Genomic DNA, 23,527 nt, shown 5'->3' with positions numbered 1-23,527 from the left:
GTGTTACCCGTAATACTGTAGTACTGATGTATTAGTAGAGGAACAATATATAAGACTATACAATATACTAATCTAGATCTATGCTTTTGTGGCATTTGATAAATCTGTATTTTAATGTGATTTTATTTAACATTTCGGTATATGTACTGTATTTAAATGTCAAGAGAAAGAAATGACCATGGCCATGACTTGGGGTTCAACACAAACGTGCCCGTGTCCACACGACTTTGAGGACCTGTCTTGTAAAATAAGGATCTTGCAACAGAGGGTTAAAAAGCACCATTCTTATACTGAACCAATATGTTTGCATATCGAAACATTACAGAATCCCTATTTAATTACTGAATTATGGTTCTATGTATGTTTAAAGATATGCTCCTAATTGCAAAATATATGAATGTGTTTCTTTAATGCAGCACATTCTAGACTTTAGTACACATTAACTCATGAGTTATTAAAGATTGTATTCAGGGTTTTGCAAAACATTTTTCTTTGATCAGGAATAAGCTAATTCAATGGCTGTTTGTGCTCCTTTTAGAGTTACAGACAATGCAAGTACTAACCATTTGCTTCTGTGCAGGATTATAAAGTAATAAAAATGCTTTGTCTAGTTTTCACTCTAAGGAAGGTTCATTCAATCATTTATTTTAATATTTATGTATTTCTCGTGTCTAGTTTTGCCATGTTGTGTGTGTGCGCGCTATGAGTGGCTTGTGCTCCTTCTCCAGTTCCAGACGATGCAGGTGTTCGCGGTGTTCCTGGTTGCCGTGGTCACTGCTGTGGCTGCAGCCTCCTCGTTCTGGAAGGACCCCGCGCTCGAGGACCCCTGGCAGGAGTGGAAGGGGCTGCACGGGAAGCAGTATTCAGAGGTACAGCACTGAAGCTCTGATACGAGTTCAACAAACCCTTCGGCTAGTTTTCACTCTGAGGAAAGTTCATTTGATCAATCTATAAGCCACAGCTGGATTTTCTTAGAGCATTTTTCAGCACCAGGGAATCTACCTAAATAACATAACAAGATACCTGCGTTCTGGTGTTGCTTACACATTTGATTTCTTGTTTTTAACAATAAAGTCTTCTCAATGCATTGATTATTACCTGTCCTATACGGTTAGGAATTTGCTTTCTGATTGTGCCTCTAGTTAGGTGGTGGTCGGTTATTTGATTCCTGAGTTCTGATGTTGCTTCCTTGGTCTGTAGGAGGAGACCGAGAGCTACAGGAGGATGGTTTGGGAAGACAACTGGCGTTTCATCGAGCAGCACAACCAGGAGAACGCTGCAGGGAAACACTCCTACAAGCTGGGGATGAACCACTTCGGAGATCTGGTACCACACCCATAGGGATTCCCTAGAGAGACTACCCTGTGCATTGGCTCTTTGTATTAGGGATCATGAGGAGAACACATACAGTTTTGAGAATCGTTATCCTGTTACATGTGGCCAAATCCATTCTTAAGAAACTGCAATTACATTGTTTTGTCACCAGATGGCACAATGTGCTATGCAAATATTATTAGTGAATGTAGTACAAAGAGAATAAATACAGTATGAGCCATGCTGTTTGGGTTCCCTGCACATCTCCTTTATTAACTGGCTGTTTTATTCCTTCAGACCAACCAGGAGTTCAATAAGATGAATGGTTTCCGCCCGGATCCTGCCCTGAGGAAGCTGCCTGTGTTTAACTCGACCGGCAGCCCTGTGCCTCCAAAATCGATTGACTGGCGAGTCAAAGGTTACGTCACCCCTGTGAAGGACCAGAGGGTATCTAACTACATTTTTATCTAACCTCAGGCACTTCATACAGGGGTCAGCTGCATCTGAAGAGACTCAATGAGCTCTAAGCAAAAGTGTCCAGACATGACTAGTCAACACCATACAACCTCCATGTGTGAGAGGGGGTATCAGATGGGTGATGTCATAGCATCTCTGAAGGTCCTCACAACAGTGATCATTCACAACCCCTTTCAATTGTCGTACAACTGGGATGCATTGTCATATTACCAAACATACTAGCTGCATTCATTTAAATCTGTTTGTCTCCTCACAGGCATGTGCCTCCTGCTGGGCCTTTTCTGCTACGGGAGCCCTTGAGGGACAACATTTCAAGAAGACACGCCAGCTGGTGTCACTGAGTGAACAGAACCTGGTGGACTGCACCAATAACGAAGAGTATGGGAACAGTGGTTGTAATAACGGATTCATGAACACATCCTTTGAATATGTGAAGGATAACGGGATTGCCTCTGAGGAAAGCTACCCCTACCGTGCCAAGGTGGTTCTCTGAGGGATGTAAAGCAACTGAACCTAATCTATTTACAAAATGCTGATCAAATGCAGTGGAGCACATTAATATCAAAGACCCCCCCAAACAGATTCCTGAATAAACTATACTTCAGTAGTTCGGGACAAACACCAATCACAAAATGTTTTGGTACAAATATTTATTGTAGAGAATGCGGAGTATGCGATTTAACAGAAAGTATGCTGTATATACACATTCATTTGGCATCAAACCTAACTTGGTTTGAGGGTTCGCTGCCTGGCCAACTGGACGAGGCTGAGACCCCCATTGATAAAACATAAAAACTTATTAAGAAAGGTGGAGATGGGGAGGTGGTGGGTTACGATGAAATCAAAACGCAACTGAGAGGTAAATGAAGAGGGTATTTATAGTGCTAACAATTTAAATTAGCTAATGTGTAAATTGAATGATTCAATTTGGTGACGCGGAGATTGGTGTCTGACCCTCCTCCCGAACTTTAATTATAAATTTCATTTATACCCTAAATATATGTCACAATCCCATTGGCACATGTTTGTCTTGAACTGGAATTAAAAACCGAAAGGGATTAATAAATGTGTCAATCAGACCCTAACAAAACAATGTGATGCACACTCAAATACAAACTCTTAACATGATCCTATTATACTAACAGCTTTTTTGTATAACGGAACATTCTCAGTATTTCATTTAAAGTAATTGTAGCTAACAAAATAGTTCCATAAAATGTATTTTTCAGTTCAAAACGTGATGTCTGATACTGCATGCTACTAGCACCTGGGGACTAGGGTTTGGTATAATGCTCACTTGATCTGATGCTGTTCTCCTGTCTGCTAGGACGGGCCATGCACAACCAATGCTCGTAAAGTAGCCAACTGTTCTGGCTATACTGCAGTGAAGAAGAGCGAACGAGCTCTGCAGGATGCTGTGGCCAGCATTGGACCTGTCTCTGTGGCTATCGATGCTTCTCACTGTTCTTTCCAGTTCTACAAGTCAGGTGACTTTCTCTTTACAGGACAAATAATCTCACATGCCCATCAATTCTCTTTCTGCTGTTGCTATCGTTGTTCTGAGTCGTGCCTCTAACAATAATGAGGTTAGCTCATATTTCTCTATCATACTGGTTGTGTTGTTTGGCCGTGTCTGTGTTTTCTGACTCCAGGGAAAGTACTGCTTTCATAATGTGGCTCTGAAGACCGTATAACTGCACTTCATTTAACATTCATCTGCTTTTTTTTTATTACTGAGGGTTTAAACTTAACGTTACAATTAAAGCAGAGTTTTGTTCAGGTTAACTTGTGTCTTACTGAGTTTATCCTATTCCCTAGGCATTCACTATGAGACCAAAAGGAGATGGAATGCTAACCACGCAGTCCTGGTTGTGGGTTATGGAGATTCTGCTGGGAAAAAATTCTGGATTTTGAAAAACAGGTCAGTAAAATTCGTTTACTGCCACCTCAAGGAGATATTTGTATTTAACGTATTAATGAATTAATGAAATTTTATTTACAGCTACGGAGAGTGCTGGGGTGAAGGTGGATATTTGCGGCTGGCAAAGGATGAGCAAAACCAATGTGGGATAGCCGACCATGGTGTGTATCCTGTCGTCTGATACCAGACTGTGAAGCAAAGAAGGACAAATAAAGGGCATGAATGTGCACGCTGCATAAGAACAAAGTACTGGATAAACCCATTCTTCTGTAGTGCAAGTACTTGATCAATGAATTTGATGTTCTGGAAATTAAGTACCATTTAAGCCACTTATGTAGAAGATCAGATAACGTGAGATAATGTACTTGCACCAATCGGCTTCAGTTGTGAATGCACTAGCTTTCTAAGCAGTGCCCACTGTCGCATTCACTGTACCCTTCTTGTCACTCTTTTGCTTGTTATATTGCCATGTGCTCTGGAATGCATTGGATTGCATGGTAAAGTGTGCTCTCTCTGTCTGCTGAAAACCTAAAAAGCAATTCGCTTCAAATGACATTTTACATGTTTTTAAACGCCCAATTATGTTTCTATGATGATTGCAACTATGCTGAGTGTTTCTTAGAGCAATTACTCAAATACAGAATAAAAAAATTTAAAAAGTTTAAGGAGCTACTCTCAGTTCTAGGTGCTTGCTATAGACATCATGTTAGCTGGATCAGCCAGTGTCTTTAAATTAGTACGCGACAGCACCATCTAGTGCACAGCTAGTGTACTGCCATCATTAATAAAGAATCCAGGTGACTTACTGTTACTTCTATAAAGACCGGCTGATCTAGCCTGTGTTACACATCAGGAAACCAGAACTGAAAGGCAGCTCCTGAACTCAGGTGAAAGCAAATACATAAAACGCAGTATCTGAGTAATTGCAACACGTGTCCCTGAGAATGATTGTAAATATCTTAAAAAGCAGCAGTGTGGAGTAGTGGTTAGGGCTCTGGACTCTTGACCGTAGGGTTGTGGGTTCAATCCCTGGTAGGGGACACTGCTGCTGTACCCTTGAGCAAGGTACTTTACCTAGATTGCTCCAGTAAAAATCCAACTGTATAAATGGGTAATTGTATGTAAAAATAATGTGATATCTTGTAACAATTGTAAGTCGCCCTGGATAAGGGCGTCTGCTAAGAAATAAATAATAATAATAATAATAATAAAAACATAAGGGGGCAGTAAATGCTCACCTATGGACAGATTTCTTTGCACCCCACACCTGCTCAGTCTAGAGGGTAGGATCACATCCAAACGCTGTACAGAATCTGTGTTGGCTACGTGTCAAACAGGAGCCAACATGAACTACTGTGTTTTCCCCTTTCAGACGGTTAATTCCCAAATACAATCTTGCGTATCAGTATTGTAGTATTAGACACCAAAGTCAGAGCAGTGCAGCTTGTTCCAGCCTCTTACCACTTACACTCTCCCATTGAAATAGTATAGCTAGTTAACCTCCTGCAAAGTGAGCCTAAATATCTTCATATAAACAAGACGAGTGTGATTTGGGGTTTGTGGAACAGGCTGAAACGTATTGATCATGCCCTGTTCTTCTGTAACTCTTGTCTTATAGAGCATTGTGAAACCTTTCTGTTTACCACACAGGCTTGGTTTATACACTGAGTTTCAATTAATCAAACTCTTACATTGTAAAGCGGGAGGATAAATCCTCTAATTCTGAGTGCAGTGTTAATGTGCAGGAAATTCAATGTTAATTATGATGCGCTTTCTGTATTTCTTTCAATAAAGCTATTAGCATTCTTTGCTGTTTCTGGTATCTTTATTTACAATCATAAATCACAGGACTGTAACAAACCTGCATTGCACAGCACTGATACAGAATGCTTCCCACCTCACTCTCCCACCACAGTCAGCCTCAAGGAGTCTTTTCAGAAGCAAGTATTCGCTGTAAAAGTTAGTAAGCATGGCAAACAATGAAACAAACATAAAGAATCATACACATACTGTATATATAATCATGCACATATAATAGGATATTAAACTGGTAAGAATGAACACGAATATTCTTCCCAAGTATTTGCTGGAATTGCATGGCAAATAATGGTGTACGCTTAAACAGAAACAGAATCATACAGAACACATATTATTGGTTATTAAACTGGTAAGATTATATAAATGGTCTCTTTAGGTTACAGCAAAAGTTAAAGTGTTTACAGCAATCAAAGCAAAAAATATGCACAAAATATTCCTAAATTATGTCATTTAAAAAAATATATATTTTTGATTTTGAATGTGTGCATATGTTAATTTAAAATTATTTGTACAATTGTTTGTTCCCGAACAATCCTGCACCTTTATCAACTATAAATATACTGTAGAATGAATGTGTTTACTTGTAATTTAAAAGTGGGAAGGGGGAAGATGAGGAGGGGGAAGGAGGGAACGAGAAGGAGGGGAGAGGATGGAAAGAAGGGAATGCAAGGAAACGGGGGAAGGACGTAGGGGAGGGGAGGGGAGGAAACAGGCAATCTTGGAGAGAGGTCAGGGAAGAGGAGGGGCAGGAATGTGTGAAGATGAGGTAGTGGAAGAACCATTCAAGTTGAGAAGGGTCTGCTGTGCTAAACTCGTGTTGAGAGCTGGATCTCTCTTCTGTGCTACTTTCACAGCGATTCTAAAGCAAAGCAAAGAACTGCCTCCTGTTTAACCCGTTCAGAAATTAATCCTTCACCTGTATTAAATGTGTCTTGATACTAAAGGACTGCCTGTATCGCCCTCTATTGGTAGACAATTGTAAGTCTTACAGGCATATACAGTATTATATACAGTGACTTATACAGTATTAATAAAGTTGCATATAGATTGTGTGTGATGCAGCGCGTCTTGTGCTGCGGAAATACATATTTTTCAATCTATTTTCTCTCTCTTTTCTCCCTTTTTTATATATACAGTATCTATGTATATGCAAGAATTCAAAACAGAGAGCTGCATTATACATCCAAGCGATCCTTCGGAATGCAAACCTGTCACCGGAAATGACCCTTCAGGTTAGAAGTAATTGATAGACAGACAAACCAGTATTGCAGGGTTCTTAGATGAATGAAGTTTCCAGTACTGTAGCTACGCAGACTGGAGACGCAAGTCTTTAAGTGCTCAGAATGATAGAAAGCTCATAAGAAAGACTGTTCGCTGGTGAAGGGACTAGATGACATGTTTGTCTACTTGACTTATTTTCTGTATGATTCAGAGTGTTTTGGACAAAAATAACCTCAAGAGTCATCTGTCATGTCTGAAGTTGGAGAGACCAGAATAGTGGTTAGAAACTTAAATTACTAATTGAAACTGTGGTGTATCATTTGTATTTGAATTGTCCAATAAAAATCTAGGTTGAGAGCCCGCCTTAATAGGGATTGGCTACTGAAGCAGCTATAAATGAGGTACGCATGCTTTTCAAGAGAGATCAGGCTATGTTAAGGTTAAGTTGAATGCCTTTGCTGATAATAAAGGAACGTTAAAAATGTATTGTTTTATGGACTCCTTTTATTTAACCCATTACTGTAATTATCTAAGATATAACAGAAACAGCCTGTTCGAGGTCTAGGTTAATTTGCCACAAAGAGCTGGTGAAACATTATTGTTCTAAATCACGAGAACAAACAGCAAAAGATGCTTACAGCTTTATTGAAGAAAACCAAAAGTACAGAATTGACATCATTAATCCTACTCTCACAATCAGAGGTTATATCGCTTAGTTAAATCCCAGCCTGTTTAACAAACAGAAAGCTGTCACAATGCTGCACAAGACATGGTTTGAAACAGAGCCTGATCAAGGTTTCAGCTCGTCCTGTTCCCCCACAATTAATAAAACAGGCTTTGCAGAACTTTAACAAACTTTACTGTTTCAATGGGTGGGGTTTAAGTGGCTGGACCAAGCAGCCCCATCTTATACAGATTCTAATACAGAGTCCTCTACAGCAGGGCTGTCAAACTCCAGTCCCCGAGGGCCACAGGGTCTACTGGTTTGAATTCCAACTGAAGCTCTTAATTAACATAACTGATCTGATTATTTGTTCAATTGGACATATTTCATAGTTTTCTAGGTCTTCTACAGTTGATGATTGAACAAAATGCAATTGATTCAAGGCACACTACCGATGAAACATTTTGAGCGTTACATTTGTCCAATTGATCAGATAATTAGACCAGTTAAGTAACTGAGAGCTCGGATAAAACGAGAGCCAGAAGACACTGCGGCCCTCCAGGAACTGAGTTTGACAGCCCTGCTCTAGCCTATTGATACGTGGAAGACCACCTCTCTGCCTGAGATCAGGAAACAACAACAAAAAAATGATTAGGTGGAATGAGCATTCAAAGAGCAGAGAGAGAGAGAGAGAGAGAGAGAGAGAGAGAGAGAGAGAGAGAGAGAGAGAGAGAGAGGAGGAAGGTTTTCATCAGATTATCTATGGGTGCGGGTGTGCAGCGAAACAAGCAAATCAAAGGGGTACTGGGAAAAGCTACACTGTGGAGACTGCTCTCCCATTGCACAACCACAGCCTCTACTGATCACCCTTGTTGTCGTATTTGCTGCGTTTGCAATCCTTCACGGTCCGGTATCAGATGACAGGATACACAGCCTGGCTGGCAATCCCACAGTGGTTATTTTGATCCCTTGCCAGGCGAATGTATCCTCTGTTACCCCAGCTGAGCCCCCAGCTGCAAAATAAAAAGGGAAGAGTTCTTCATTCAGGGTTGTGTGTGTGTATGTATATATATATATATATATATATATATATATATATATATATATATATATATATATACACGCTTCTTCCCAGCCCCTCAGCCCCAACCACTAAGCCAGTGGGATTGGATATTGTAACCCCTGAAAACAAAGATGAGTAACAAAGAATTCTATCTTAATCTATAATAGAGCAACTGACCTGTTCTTAAGGAGCCAGAATTTGGTGGGACGGGAGGATCCGGACCCAAACCAGGACACGCCGTACCCCACTGCCAGGACCGCGTGGTTTATACGCTGACCGCACTTGGGGTCGTAGTAAATGCCTCGAATACAGACAGAAATAAGCAACATGTTAGAACTCAACACGACAGCAACTCAGGGAAGCTGCTGCTCTGCAGTCAAATCCCATTCAAAACTGAAGATGGTACAACATACACTTAAGGTGAACAGAACGAAAGCCATAGATTTCATAAACAGCACTGTACTGCCATTGCAGTCATTGCAACATGTTATTTATATTGATTGATTGATTGATTGATTGATTGATTTGGCAGACACCTTTATCCAAGGCGACTTACAGGTGTTACAAGGCAGTAAAGGGTTACAATGCAAACTTCATATTTAAATACAGTGCAGTTTACAGTAAGTGCAAATAATACTACTAAAATACAATATGAACTAGGATGCAACAAGTTAAGATTACAACAAGTTATATCTACGATGACATAGCAGTGCAACAGTGCATTAGCTGAGCACCCAGTAATGTGTTGCAGGTCAGGCAGGTCCAGTATACTGCATCTGTACACACAAGGCTGCATTATCTTGAACGCACACTTACCTGAGCGGTAGAACTGGAAGGTACGTCGACCAGCATTGAGACAAGTAGAGATCGGCCCGATTGCAACTACAGCATCCCGCAGGGCTTTCTCATTCCGGCGGGGCACCCTCCAATAACTAGAGACCCTGGCAGCTTTCATGGATGCGCTGTACCTGCATGGCTTGTTATCCTTAGGGAGAGCAGGGCAGGGTAAACATGTACATGTTATTCTGTACTGTGATAGGCAGGAAGCATTAGAATATAGAACAGAATGGTAAAAGCAGAGCAAAGTGCAGTAAAGGTGAAAGGGGGACAGACAAGGTGAATTATGGCGACTCATAGTGGTGCAATGACATGCAAAGGCATAGTTTGGTACATTTTCTTTCAATATAAAAGAATACCTTGGCAGTGTAAGGGTATCTCTGCTCCGAGGCGATACCTCTGTTGTCAATGATGTATTGGAATGCTCTTCCCATAAGTCCACCGTTACAGCCGTAGTTCATATACTTATTGTTTTTGGTGCATTCCACCAGGTTCTGTTCGCTCAGAGACACCAGCCGGCGTGTCTTCTTGAAATGTTGTCCCTCAACGGCCCCCGTGGCAGAGAAGGCCCAGCAGGAGCCGCAACTACCCTGGGAGGGGAGAAACAGAAGTAAATGGTAAATAAACAGGCAGTGCCGTTAACCCACTGTTGAAGTTTTTTCTTTGTTTTTTGAAACCCAAATCATCAGACGTAAGCAAAGTCAGTCGTGTAAAAGTCATGTTGCTCACCAGCCTGCTTTTAATAGAGCAGGTCCTTGTTGTGAGAACGTTCTGATAAACTATAATACAATTAGAATTCTAGATATTATCCTAGACAGAATTCGTGACAGAATTCTAGATAGAATTTTAGACAGAATTCTAGTTCCGTATTTACCTGGTTCTTCACAGGGGTGACGTAGCCTTTATTCCTCCAGTCCATCTCTCTCGGAGGCCGTCTAGAGCTGCCGGTCAAGTTGAAAACAGGCAGCTCCTCCAGGGCAGGATCCTGGTGGAATCTATTCATCGTCCGATTGAACTCCTCGTTGGTCTGAAGGAAAAGAAAGAGCATGTTATTACTGTGTTACAGGACCCCAAAGAGGCTCAGGCAGATATTGTGTGCAACCTCCCCCCCTCACGATCCCTAATACAAAGAGCCAATGCACAGGGTAGTCTCTCTAGGGAATCCCTATGGGTGTGGTACCAGATCTCCGAAGTGGTTCATCCCCAGCTTGTAGGAGTGTTTCCCTGCAGCGTGCTCCTGGTTGTGCTGCTCGATGAAACGCCAGTTGTCTTCCCAAACCATCCTCCTGTAGCTCTCGGTCTCCTACAGACCAAGGAAGCAGCATCAGAACTCAGGAATCAAATAACCGACCACCACTAACTAGAGGCACAATCAGCAAGCAAATTCCTAACTGTATAGGACAGGTAATAATCAATGCATTGAGAAGACTTTATTGTTAAAAAACAAGAAATCAAATGTGTAAGCAACATCAGAACACAGGTATCGTTTTCTGTTTATGTCTGTAATGACTTGTGAGGGATAATTCAACTCAAAACAGAGACATGATTTGGATGTGACAGCAATCATTTTAACGGCATTATGTTGAACAGTGTATTTTTCTACAACATTATCTAGAAGAAAGGGGTTCATGAAATTTGTCATAGGCAGGGTTCTGATTCTTGTTTTTTTTTATTTTTTAGGTGGATTCCCTGGTGCTGAAAAATGCTCCAAGAAAATCCAGCTGTGGCTTATAGATTGATCAAATGAACCTTCCTCAGAGTGAAAACTAGCCGAAGGGTTTGTTGAACTCGTATCAGAGCTTCAGTGCTGTACCTCTGAATATTGCTTCCCGTGCAGCCCCTTCCACTCCTGCCAGGGGTCCTCGAGCGCGGGGTCCTTCGAGAACGAGGAGGCTGCAGCCACAGCGGTCACCACGGCAACCAGGAACACCACGAACACCTGCATCGTCTGGAACTGGAAAAGGAGCACAAGCCACTCATAGCGCGCACACACACACAACATGGCAAAACTAGACACGAGAAATACATAAACACAAAAAAATAAAATAAAATAAAACAGCTGTGCTGTAGACTATTGCTACAACTTGTGGTAGTTTTAACTGATTTATAATCTGTCATTATAAAACTTCATTAACATGTATAGCTGTCTATTTTTTCGAAAGGTTTAGTGCTGTTTTTAACAGATAATATTATATAAACTGCAGCCACACAAACCAAACTTCATTATCATTAACATTAACAGTAGTCTCTGTATTTTTTAGGTTTATTGCTGTTTTTTGGAGAAACAATATAGAAATTCTAGCATTTTTACTGAAGTACAGCTTACTATCAGAACTGCAAACAAACCACTGATCTGAACAGGGGACTCAGTCATACTGGACTATAAAACAGAACTGATTCAACCTCATTGGAGGTGTGTGTTAGGTATTTAGAAATCTGAGACATTTCAAAAGGGTTAATATGAATATTATATGGATTAAAATAATATTAATAATAATTAAAATAAGCAAACAACATACAGACAGGATTCAATACATTAGCAGTTCTGGGAAGGGTTGTCCCTTTGGACTTTGAGAGGTAACTTACCAGTAGCTGGTGCTGTAGCAGAAGGAGTTGGATCTGGACTCTACATACTCCAGGTCTTCACCTAGGCTCTGTTATATCCTCTCTGAAGGAGGAAGTTAGCTGTCACTGGTCCAGAAAGCTGTTGGCGAGGGTTTTGACACATTTCATGTTTCATTTAATTTCCATATTAGGATTTTGTTTAGTAACACTTTACATTAAGTGTCTCTAATTACTGTGTATTTACATACTAGATGGGGAAGTTATTGAGGAAGTTTCAGAAGTTACATTTATAGGAATTATTATTGATTCACATTTGAAATTTGATAGGCACATTAAAAAGGTTAGTAAGACAGTTAAAATGAACTTAGCAAATTTTTGACATTTTAGGGGTAATTTAACCACCAAAGCTGCTAAACTATTTATTCACACAATGATCTTCACACATATATCAGATTCCTCTTGGTCTCAAGTGAATCAGTAATTAAACCAATCCATTCTCTTTTATAGCAAGCTCTAAAAATCTTGGCTAAAAAACCTGTGAGATACTTTATTCTGGAACTCTTTTTAAAATGTCTGCTTTAACGCATTGGGATTTGAGATCTGTCTTTGTGAAAAGAGCTTTGAAACAGACTTTAAAGTTATACGTGTGAAAAGTTGTCAGGGTGTTAACAATGAAAAGAAAAATGACAGGTACGTTACTTAAACAGGTGTAGCAACACATGGAGACACTATCTTTTCGGAACCCTGCTTCTTACTTTTTAACCTTCACCCTAACTCTAAACCCTAACCCCACTAACCCTAACCCCTTTCTGATATAATTGTGTACTTATATATATTGTGCAAAAACATTTACACTTTAAGTACATTGTAACTATGCATAATAACATTGTAATTATATGTAAGTACACATGAATTTACTAAGTAACTACAATGTAAATACACAGTAATTAGAGACACAATGTAAATTGTGACCTTTTTTTTTTGGTGCAGTCTAAGAAGTAGTTAAATATTTATAATTCCATACTATGACTGTTTTTTTTCCCACTTCACGCGGCCATACCGCGCACACCCACAACATGACAAAATAGAATTAAAACCACCAAACCAAAAACACTTTGACCAAAAAAAACAACTCAACTCAAACTCAAAACTGTTTCTCACACTTGCCTTTTTAAAGTTAAATAATAATAATACTGTACTGTAGCTTTTAAAAGGTAACAAATAACAAACACATATGATAACTGTGCAACGGTTTAAAGCTAACACTTCTTAAGCACACTTCCTAATACATGAGTTTTCAGAGTTTCTGTTTGTTTTGTAAATTGGTACTTTTAATGTAAAAGCCACAACAGAGGCTTCTCTTTTCATTGTTAACATCCTGACCACTTTTTACACTTATAACTTTAATGTCTGTTTCAAAGCTCTTTTCAAAATGCATTGGGGTTTGAGATCTGTCATTTTGTGATTTACAGCAAGTTAATACATTGTGCATGTACAGTAGGCTTGTTATAAAAGAAATCATTTTGCAAGGTTTGAGCACCCAGCTTCGATTCACGGTCCTCTGCAGAGAAAACACAAAGACATACTTGAATAAATAAATTACTTCATTCATTAATGTCAGTAAAATCCATCCCCCATTGCCACAACTTTACATTCAGTTCAAGTGTCAATAGCCCTAGCAGTTTGATATATTATACACGACCAAACATGATCCAGACAGTCTCCCTGAATTTCGATAGAAATAGTTTGATATATTATACAACACCAAACATGATTCAAACAGCAGAGTGTATAATATATAATATATAATATATAATAAAACAAACCTGTCAGTGACATTCATCTTCCATTGTCACATGCAAACAAAGGACATCTTACTTAACTGATGTTTAATTGAGGCTCACAAAATAGCCATTTAATCAATAATTGTTTAACAGATAGCTGTTGCATCTCCAGTCCTCCTGCTTGCCTGTGCTTGCCTGTGAGTCACCATGCTTGCGCTATGCTTTACCATAATTTGCTGTGCTTTTACCTGGGTAAACTACAGGTGATTAGACAAAGACTTATCATTGAGATATTTGTCTCACACTGCAGAAGAACACTTTATGAATTTGCCTGGGTCCTGCTCCTGGTAGATATGTGGTTAGGACTGTTTGTGTCCTCCATGCAAGGACGAAACGGTTGGTGACTGATTTTAGCAGAGATAACAGTAAGCCGCATGTTATCTGTGTGAGTGCGTGACATGCATACAAAACCACAGGGATCCAACAAATTGAGAACTTCCGTGGCTTAAACAGGAAACTTGAAAATAAAAACATTTAGTGAGTGTAAAGTGGCGATGTATAATCTGTATTTTAATGCTTTGTTTAAAATCCCTATTCCGAATGTGCAAAAATGGCTTTATTCACAAAGGTACATTTTTTAATTGGGGGGGATTGAAAAATGACCGTTCTGCCTGTGTGACTCTAAAACCTTCCCCTCTCTTCAACTTGTGACCTCAAGAGTTCTTGTTCAGGATCGATCCAACTCTAGGTACTGAGAAAATGCACCTCAAAGGCACCGTGCAATTGAAGGGATGAAATCATCACACTGTGTGGCTGATTAAATATAAAACCTCTATACAGAACCGATGTTTCAAAAGGGGACAGAAATTACAGTTGCACATCCTCAAGTGGTCCAAACAACGTTGTTTCATAAGCACAGCTTTTCAAGTGGTTGGATAAGGACGTTTCAGCTGGAAGGATGTTGCAGTTGGAATAGTTAAGAAGCTTGGTAAAGAATTCAGATTCTCTCTGATCTGAACCAGTTGGGATCTCACAACAGGTCAATACAGGTGTTTGTTCAGAGTACTAAACTTAATCGATTTTAAATATTGTACAATCTTCATCAAAGATCAGTAATAACCGTTTGAATAAAAATTAAAAAAACAGAGAATTCTGTAAGTGTTGTGCTCACTCATCACAGAATTCTGATCTAAAACTTTGGTTTCTTCAAGTGCTCTCCACTGTGAAAGCATTGTTGGGATTATAGGTCAATTCAGACAAGCAGGGTCCGGATTAGTGAATCAATAATATAAATGTATATTCAAATGTGTCTGTTTTTCAAAGGCAACGAAATCGTCTTTTCAGTGTTCCCCTAAATGACTGGAGATGTGTGTGCAATTGAGAATTTCACTAGCCAGTGTGAGTACCATGAAAACTAACTGCATTCATAATGCATAGCTATTATACCAAATGGTTTTCATTTTATATAGCCTCCAACAGCAACAGTGCAGTAGGTCACCTGGATGGCATTGTTTGGTAAAACTGTATCCATGGAATTAGAATGTTGTGACTGTACAGGATGTCATGCTGTATTATGACATCACTTAGTGTCCATGGAAACCTACATTTGATATTATTGAGATTTACTTTTTAGCAAGAAAATGGATGAAAAGGTAAGACATTATGTTTTATCTTTATTAATAGCTAATATTTGATAGTGTTTTATTATTATTATTATTATTATTTATTTCTTAGCAGACGCCCTTATCCAGGGCGACTTACAATTGTTACAAGATATCACATTGTTTTTACATACAATTACATTATTTTTTACATACAATTACCCATTTATACAGTTGGGTTTTTACTGGAGCAATCTAGGTAAAGTACCTTGCTCAAGGGTACAGCAGCAGTGTCACCCACCAGGGATTGAACCCACAACCCTCCGGTCAAGAGTCCAGAGCCCTAACCACTACTCCACACTGCTTATTAAATGGTTAAATCAAAAATGAAATAAAGCTGTCTAAACTAACATATTCAAATTGAGACAATTAAATGTATAAAATTGAGATATTTTATTTAACATCATGTAATCAAAGAAATAAAATTATATTGCAAGTCTACCAGAAGCCACAATAGTAGTACAGTATTTCATGTTAGAATTCGAAATGTCACATTTTTCCATTTTTGTCAGTTTTCCGTTAAGTATATGAAAAACTACAAAGCGGTATGCAATTCAATATGTTAACGTAACATTATTCAACAGGTTTCATTCGACTTTATGAAGCAAAATTAGGTAATTATATAAGGCGATGCAAAACTTTTGGCCATAGCTGTGTGCAGAATACAGCTTGTGACTGCAGCCCAGGTTGCTGTCTCCAGGGTGATGCTGGCAGTTTCATAACTTTGTGAAAAACGTTACGTTCTGTTTCCATAGGAAGAACAAACCACCTCTGATGTAAAGAGCCACCACCATGCATCGCTGGAGCTCTTGGAACAAGAACTGATCAAGCAGCTGGCTCACGAGGATCACAAAATAGAAAAGCTCAAAGTAGAGTTAGCCAAAGAGGATCCTGACGACAATGTTAGTTTTCATCCTTGCTTACCTGCAGCAGTAAAGACTTGGATTGATCAGTATTGATAATGAGATTTGGGTAACACTTTACATTAAGTGTCTAATTACTGTGTATTTACAGAGTAGTTACTTAGTAAATACATGTTTACTTGCACATAATTACAATGTTATTATGCATAGTTACAATGTATTTTCTTTTGGATGATATATCCCCAATCCTAACCCTAACCCTACCTCTAAACCTAACTCTAACCCCCTAACCCTAACTCTAAACCGATCCTTAACCCCTGACTCGATGACCTGCTTTTACCAGGTCAGCCACTCAGGGACCTTGTGACATACTTTTACAGACACATTTAATGTCTATAAATTGGTGCATCTATGTAACACAATATTTTTTTTTTCTATTTAGGCAACGGAAGACTTCACTCTGTCAACCTCTGATGAGGACACATTATCATCGCTCTCGAACCTGCACAGTGATACCTATAGAAGCGTTCACGGTGAGTAGGATCTGAAGAGGAGATGGGGCACTGTGACCTTTGCACTCCAGGCTTCTGTTCCAATCATATTCTTAACTGCTCGACTGAAACTCCTCCCAGGTACTGCAGTGGTTGATTCGCTCCCTCTGCCTGGTAAACCTGATATGAAGGGTTTGAAGTTACTTTAATAAAGTGTTAAAGAAAAATTAACAAACTGCAAACAAACACTGGAAAACACTAAACTTGAAATGCAGCGGTTAAATGCATAGGGTGTGGACCACCGATGGTAAAAGTAGCCGTGTGTGAAAATAGAAAACTTCACAGAAAACTTATCTTTCACAATCATTGTGATATTCTTGTATGTGTGGCGCCTGTTAACCACTGATAAAGAAAAGCAATTCCATCACCATTAACAACAAGGCCATAGAGGAAGTGAGTGAGGTCACCTACCTGGAGAGAAGTGTAGCAATAGATGGGGACACAGAGGGGGATGTTAACACAAGAATAAGTAAAGCCAACCTAGCATTCTCCAGGCTAAACAACATCTGGAAGTCAAAACAAGTGGGTACAAAAACAACACTGAAGATCTTTAACAGCATTGTCCTCAAATGTCTGCGTAAGATTCTCAGAATTTTCTGGCCAAGAACAATTTCAAATCAAGAGCTCCACCAAAAAACAAATACAAGGCCTCTAGCCTTAGCTGTTAAGAGAAGAAGATGGCCTCGGGCATGTGTGTCGAATGACACGAGACGCACTACCCAGAACTGCCTTAGGCGGAAAAAGGTCGTCCAAAGGAAACGTGGAGGAGAACAGTGGAGAAAGAGATGCGGGCATGCGGACTGACATGGGAGATATCACCAGATAGGCTGCAGACCGACAGCGGTGGCGCTCTCTCATTGAAGCTTTGTGTGCCACCAGAGGCACAAAGAGGATTATATATATATATATATATATATATATATATATATATATATATATATATATATATATAATATATATAAGTGTAGAGAGAAGTGTGGTTATATATATATAATATAGTATGGTTACATATATATAACCACTGATAATAAATAAGCCATGTGTGAAAAAAGAAAACTTCACAGAAAACGAATCTCTTACAATCATTGTGATCTTCTTGTACGTAGAGATGGTGTCCATTCAAAGAATGAATAGGACAATTAGGATCATTTATTATTAAACTGAAACAACTGCATGTTCTGAACAACGATGCAATCATCAGTTATGAATCATTATCAATTAATAACAAGTTTACAACATTTGTGATGGATTTTGTCATTTTCTTTTGCAAGTTCTGCTTTGTTTTCTGTTTTAACAGGCGCTCATTGTGAGGTTATCTCAGTGAGTCTAATCATGAGTCATGTCTGGATGAAATGTGGGCAGCCTGACTGTGGCTAGCTGTGTTTATTTTTTACCCATATTCATGACTGTGTTAAAACCATTGCAAAGTGTTGCAAATGTACACTATCTCATAACATTCAAAACCCAGACTAACATGGTACTCAACACAAAAGACATCTATGGTGCAACCCCTATATGAAAATGAAGGCATTCAAGAGAAGACTATGTAACCCTGTGAACAGGATGTGCAAAGGATGTAATAAATGCAATATCCAGACCAGGGTTTTGCTCCCCTTTGTACTACCCAACTCCTCCCCGTGTAACCAATCGCTGCTCGGCCCGCAGTTGATCGCATTTGAGTCGTTTCGTGTACTGACAGCTACGTGCCTCCACCAAGATGGCCGACTTCCTGTTTCGGCCCACCGTCGAGTTGACCCGTCTATGGGGAAGCGCACTACCAACCTTACACAGCGCCCTTTCTGGTCAGGAGGGAGATTCACAGCATCGATTCTTTCTCTCTTTATCACAAACCTACACACATGGTGAAAAAGTGTCTTATGGCAATAAAAAAAACTATTTTGAGGACGTTACTGATGTTATTAAAAAGATTTGGCTTAAGACGTCATAGGTGTAAAAGGTTTAAGTGTAACTCTATTGGCCCACTTGAGCTGTATTGACGTTAAACAAGTTTGATTATTCATTAGACTTTTGCTTGAACAGTTACATCTTTATGCACAGGCCCCTATAATCAAGTTAATTTCTTGTACAGTCATTTTTTCACAATAGGTAAACGCACAAAACTTGTTACTGACATTCATAAGACTAGTTGCGAATTCACATTTTATCTCTATGTACTGTACTATATACCAAGTTAGCATTTGATTAGTTTAGACGGTGCTTTTCCAGACACATCAATAGCGTTTCAAGTCCTTCTTCCCTGCTGTGCTTTGCAGATGAAAGCCCTGTCCCAAGTGTGGACAGCGTGGACAGCATGGACCTCTGGTCACTCGAACCTGGGGAGCAGCTGTCTCGAGAACAACAGGTATGCTGTGGCGAGTTCACCCATGTAATAGAATACTGTAGTATTCAATTGTAAACTATGGTTTGAGCACTACTATATAATCCAATTACTATTACTATTGGTATTGGTATTGGTATTGGTATTGCTATTGGTATTGGTATTGGTATTGGTATTGCTATTGCTATTGGTATTGCTATTGCTATTGCTATTGGTATTGGTATTGGTATTGCTATTGGTATTGCTATTGGTATTGCTTTATTTGGACATTGACATTTTGTTATGGGAACTGAAGTCAGTTCATCATTAATTGGCCTGCATATCTGAAGCTACTCTACACTTACAAGGCAGTGCTCCATCGAACCGTTCCATTGCATGTGTCACTTTATTCAAATGAATACAACAGTGTGTTCTTTTAGGATCAGCTCCTGCTCCACATAGGACTCAATGACAGGGTGATGAGGGCAGAGCTGAGGTGGCTGCAGACAGACTTGGCCAAGAAGGAGGCAGAGATGGTTGAACAGAGGAAAGAGCTGGAGGGCCTCAGAGTGCTGAGGAACCTAGTGGTCCAGGAGCACATGCAGGCTGGGGGGCAAGGAGTACTCCCAGACAGCCAGCGTCCTGGCCACAGCATGGACAGCAGACCCCCTGCCAGCCAAGCTGCTCAGATCACCATCAACAACAACAAGAGCTATCTTATCCAGCCTGAGCCAATCAGGAGAGCAGCCAGTCTGGGAGGCATGGAGGGGCTTTCCCCCTCACCGTGTATTGTCCTTCAGTCTCAACACAACCCCATGATGGTCAATAACACAGCAGATGGGAGCTCCCCTAGCTCACCAGAGCTGGCCAGAAGGGATCATGCAAACTTGAAAGACCTGCAGAAGCTTCCTGGTGCTCCCCTCTTGGGTACCAGTGGCCATCAGAACATCAGGAGCCTGGACTGGATTCCCAGGACCTCCTCCATGGCTCCGGGGTTTGTACCGTCTGCAGACAGAGCCAGTCTGATTGGAGGAATGACACACCTCCTAGCTCAGCTTGCAAAGTCCCTGCAGCAGGAGACAGAGGAACAGCAGAAGTACCAGGAGGCTCTGGACTTAGCCAAGGAAGAAGGTTGGAAACTGGAATGCGAGCTTCGCAGTGAAGGTAAGGGTCCAGAATCTTAACAGTGCATTCATTTTTATTTCACAAATTAGTTCTGTTTTCTCGCTGTTACATTATATCAGACCAGAAATTGGAGGTTGCAAGTAATAAAGTAAGAAACTTTATCGATGATATATTATCTGGTAGTTTGAAAACAGTGTTAAAGTTAAGATAAGAAATGGACTGTAGGGGCTCCCGAGTGGTGCATCTGGTAAAGGTGCTCTGCGTGGAGTGCGGGATGCGCCCTATAGCCTGGAGGTCGCCGGTTCGAGTCCAGGCTATTCTATTGCCGACCGTTGATGGGAGCTCCCAGGGGGCGGCACACAATTGGCCAATAGCCGCCCGAGAGGAGGGGAGGACTTAGGTTGGCTAGGGTGTCCTCGGCTCACCGCACACCAGCGACCCCTGTGGTCTGGCCGGGCGCCTGCAGGCTTGCCTGTAAGCTGCCTAGAGCTGCGTTGTCCTCTGAGGTGGCTGCACAGTGAGTGTACAGTGTGAAAAAGAAGCAGTCAGCTGACGGCACACGCTTTGTCTTCTCTCTCTCTCTCTCTCTCTCTCTCTCTGTTTTTAGTTGAATCGCTCAAGAAAAATCTGTTGGACAAACAGGGAGCAGCAGAATTCCTGCTAAACTCTCTCAGGACAGAGCAGGAGAGAGCAGCGGACCTCGACTTGAACCTGACCAGGGAGAGGACCGTCTCAACTGACCTCCAGGAGCGACTATCCACCACCAAAGAGGACCTGCAGCAATCCTTGGCGGGCAAAGAAGTAAGTGCAAACTAGACTTTGATTTTATATGTGATCTCGATTGGCAAAAGAGTAAAAAAAAAAAAAAAAACATTTTTAGGTTAAAAATACAATTGCAGCTTATTTGTACAGTTCTTTTATAAATACAGAATCAGGTTGTCTGCACATACTTATCTGGCTCCAGTGGGAATGCTAGATAAGTACATTTTGTCATTTGTTTTTGAAGCTGACACTTGTGTTCATTCTTGAAGGAACTGCGGATCTCCCTGGAGCAGGAAAAGAAGAAGGCTGGCCAGCTCTCTGCGACCCTGGAACAGGAGAGGTCCATCATGTCCACCCTCCGTGAGGCACTAAAGACAGAGCAATCACACTGCCAGGACCTCGTGTCTGAACAGAAGAACAAGCAGTTCCAAATTGACCAGCTCTCTGCGGCCCTGGAACAGGAGAGGCTGACCAACGCCAACCTCTGGGAGGAGCTTGGGAAAGAGCGATCACACTGCGAGGACCTTATCTCTCAGCAGGAGAGCAAGGTGTCCCAGATTGAGAAGCTCTCTACAGAACTGGAAGAGGAGAGAGCATCCAACACAGACCTCTGTGAGAAGCTGGAGGCAGAGCGGTGTCGCTGTGATGCGGTCATCTCTGAAGAGCGCAGCAGACTGATCCAGATTGAGCAGCTCTCTGCAGAACTGGAACAAGAGAACATCAGTCTCTACAATGAGCTAGAGATTAAGCACTTACACTGCCAGGAACTCGAATCCCATCTTGAACAGGTCTCTGCAGAGCTCTCAGAAACAAGGACCTCCAACACCAAGCATTGTGAGGATCTGCATGCAGAGCAGTCTCGCTGCCAGGACCTTGTTTCTGAGCAAAGGAGCAAGGACTCTGAGATTGTGCAGCTCTCTGCAGCTCTGGAGCAGGAGAAGATGTCCAGTACCAACCTCCGTGAGGATCTGCATGCAGAGCAGTCTCGCTGCCAGGACCTTGTTTCTGAGGAGAGGAGCAAGGACTGTGAGATTGTCCAGCTCTCTGCAGCTCTGGAGCAAGAGAAGATGTCCAGTACCAACCTCCGTGAGGATCTGCATGCAGAGCAGTCTCGCTGCCAGGACCTTGTTTCTGAGCAGAGGAGAAAGGACTCTGAGATTGTGCAGCTCTCTGCAGCTCTGGAGCAAGAGAAGATGTCCAACAGCACCCTCCATGAAAAGCTACAAGCAGAGCAGTCTTACTGTGAGACTCTGATTGCTGAAGAGCGTAACAGACTGGTCCAGATTGAGCAGCTCTCTGCAGACCTGGAACAAGAGAACATCAGCCTCTATAATGAGCTAGAGATTGGGCACTCACACTGCCAGGAACTCGAATCCCAGCTTGAACAGGTCTCTGCAGAGCTCTCAGAAGCAAGGGTGGCCAACATCAACTTCAACAAGAGTCTACAGACAGAGCAATCTTGTAGTGAGGATCTAGTCTCTAAAGAGACTAACAAACAGTCATTGTCTTTGAAGGACTACGAGATTAGGGATGAGCAGCTCTCTGCGGCCCTGGAACAGGAGAGGTTGACCAACGCCAACCTCTGGGAGGAGCTTGTGAAAGAGCGATCACACTGCGAGGACCTTATCTCTCAGCAGGAGAGCAAGGTGTCCCAGATTGAGAAGCTCTCTACAGAACTGGAAGAGGAGAGAGCATCCAACACAGACCTCTGTGAGAAGCTGGAGGCAGAGCGGTGTCGCTGTGATGCGATCATCTCTGAAGAGCCCAGCAGACTGATCCAGATTGAGCAGATCTCTGCAGAACTGGAACAAGAGAACATCAGCCTCTACAAAGAGCTAGAGATTGAGAACTTACACTGCCAGGAACTTGAATCCCAACTTGAACGGGTCTCTGCAGAGCTCTCAGAAACAAGGACTTCCAACACCAAGCATTGTGAGGATCTGCATGCAGAGCAGTCTCGCTGCCAGGACCTTGTTTCTGAGCAAAGGAGCAAGGACTGTGAGATTGTTCAGCTCTCTGCAGCTCTGGAGCAGGAGAAGATGTCCAGTACCAACCTCCTTGAGAAGCTGCACACAGACCAGGCCCTCTACCAGGGCCTGGTTTGTGAAAATCAGAGAAAACAGTCCCAGATTGAAAAGCTTTCTGCAGCTCTTGAGCAGGAGAGGACCAGCTTCAACAAGGAGCTGGAGATGGAGCGCTCTCACTACCAGGCCCTCGTTTCTGAGGAGAAGAACAGGCAGAATGAGATACGCCAGCTCTCTGCTTTACTGCAGCAGGAGACGTCGAAGAAGGATGATATCTTGGAGCATCTGAAGACAGAGCAGTCTCGATGCCAGGCTCTCGTCTCTGAAGAGAAGAACAAACAGACCCAGATCGATCAGCTCTCCGCTGATCTAAGACAGCTGAGGGTGGAGGTAAAATCCAGGCAAAATATGGAGAAAGAAAGTGTCCACAGGTGGCAACAGATCATGACTCAGCACCAGGATTTCATACAGACATTAAGGTCCACACTGGCCAAGGAGAGAAAGCGTAGAGAAGATCTGGAGGCCACCATTAGAGACGAGGAGCTGACTAGTCGATCTAG

General features: G+C 41.4%; 2 protein-coding genes and 1 long non-coding RNA gene across 3 annotated transcripts; 2 read left to right on the top strand and 1 right to left on the bottom strand.

Annotated features, from left to right (window-relative positions):
- The first annotated feature begins 746 nt into the window (after positions 1-746).
- Positions 747-3,463, top strand: LOC131721832 (cathepsin L2-like). Its single transcript, XM_059014824.1, has 6 exons — positions 747-869; positions 1,201-1,326; positions 1,612-1,761; positions 2,048-2,272; positions 3,119-3,278; positions 3,444-3,463. Exons 2-6 carry the CDS (start codon positions 1,225-1,227, stop codon positions 3,461-3,463), a joined length of 657 nt encoding a protein of 218 aa, XP_058870807.1. The 5' UTR covers positions 747-869; positions 1,201-1,224.
- Positions 3,464-3,607: 144 nt separating this feature from the next.
- LOC131721869 (uncharacterized) lies at positions 3,608-5,518 on the top strand. The gene is made up of 2 exons (XR_009319945.1): positions 3,608-3,712; positions 3,794-5,518. It is a non-coding gene; the product is annotated as an uncharacterized LOC131721869 (long non-coding RNA).
- A 1,862-nt stretch (positions 5,519-7,380) lies between these two features.
- Positions 7,381-12,029, bottom strand: LOC131721880 (procathepsin L-like). Its single transcript, XM_059015182.1, has 8 exons — positions 11,902-12,029; positions 11,129-11,269; positions 10,496-10,618; positions 10,190-10,342; positions 9,675-9,905; positions 9,295-9,463; positions 8,656-8,779; positions 7,381-8,428 (listed from the first exon to the last, which is right to left on the bottom strand). The coding sequence occupies exons 2-8, from the start codon at positions 11,258-11,260 to the stop codon at positions 8,329-8,331; spliced, it is 1,032 nt and encodes a 343-aa protein (XP_058871165.1). The 5' UTR covers positions 11,261-11,269; positions 11,902-12,029; the 3' UTR covers positions 7,381-8,328.
- Between the last annotated feature and the right edge of the window lie 11,498 nt (positions 12,030-23,527).

The sequence above is a fragment of the Acipenser ruthenus genome, chromosome 49 (genome assembly GCF_902713425.1).
Source record: "Acipenser ruthenus chromosome 49, fAciRut3.2 maternal haplotype, whole genome shotgun sequence".
Classification (NCBI taxonomy): Eukaryota; Metazoa; Chordata; class Actinopteri; order Acipenseriformes; family Acipenseridae; genus Acipenser; species Acipenser ruthenus.
The sequence above is the reverse complement of the archived record's forward strand: the minus strand, read 5'-3'. Positions and strand labels throughout refer to the sequence as shown.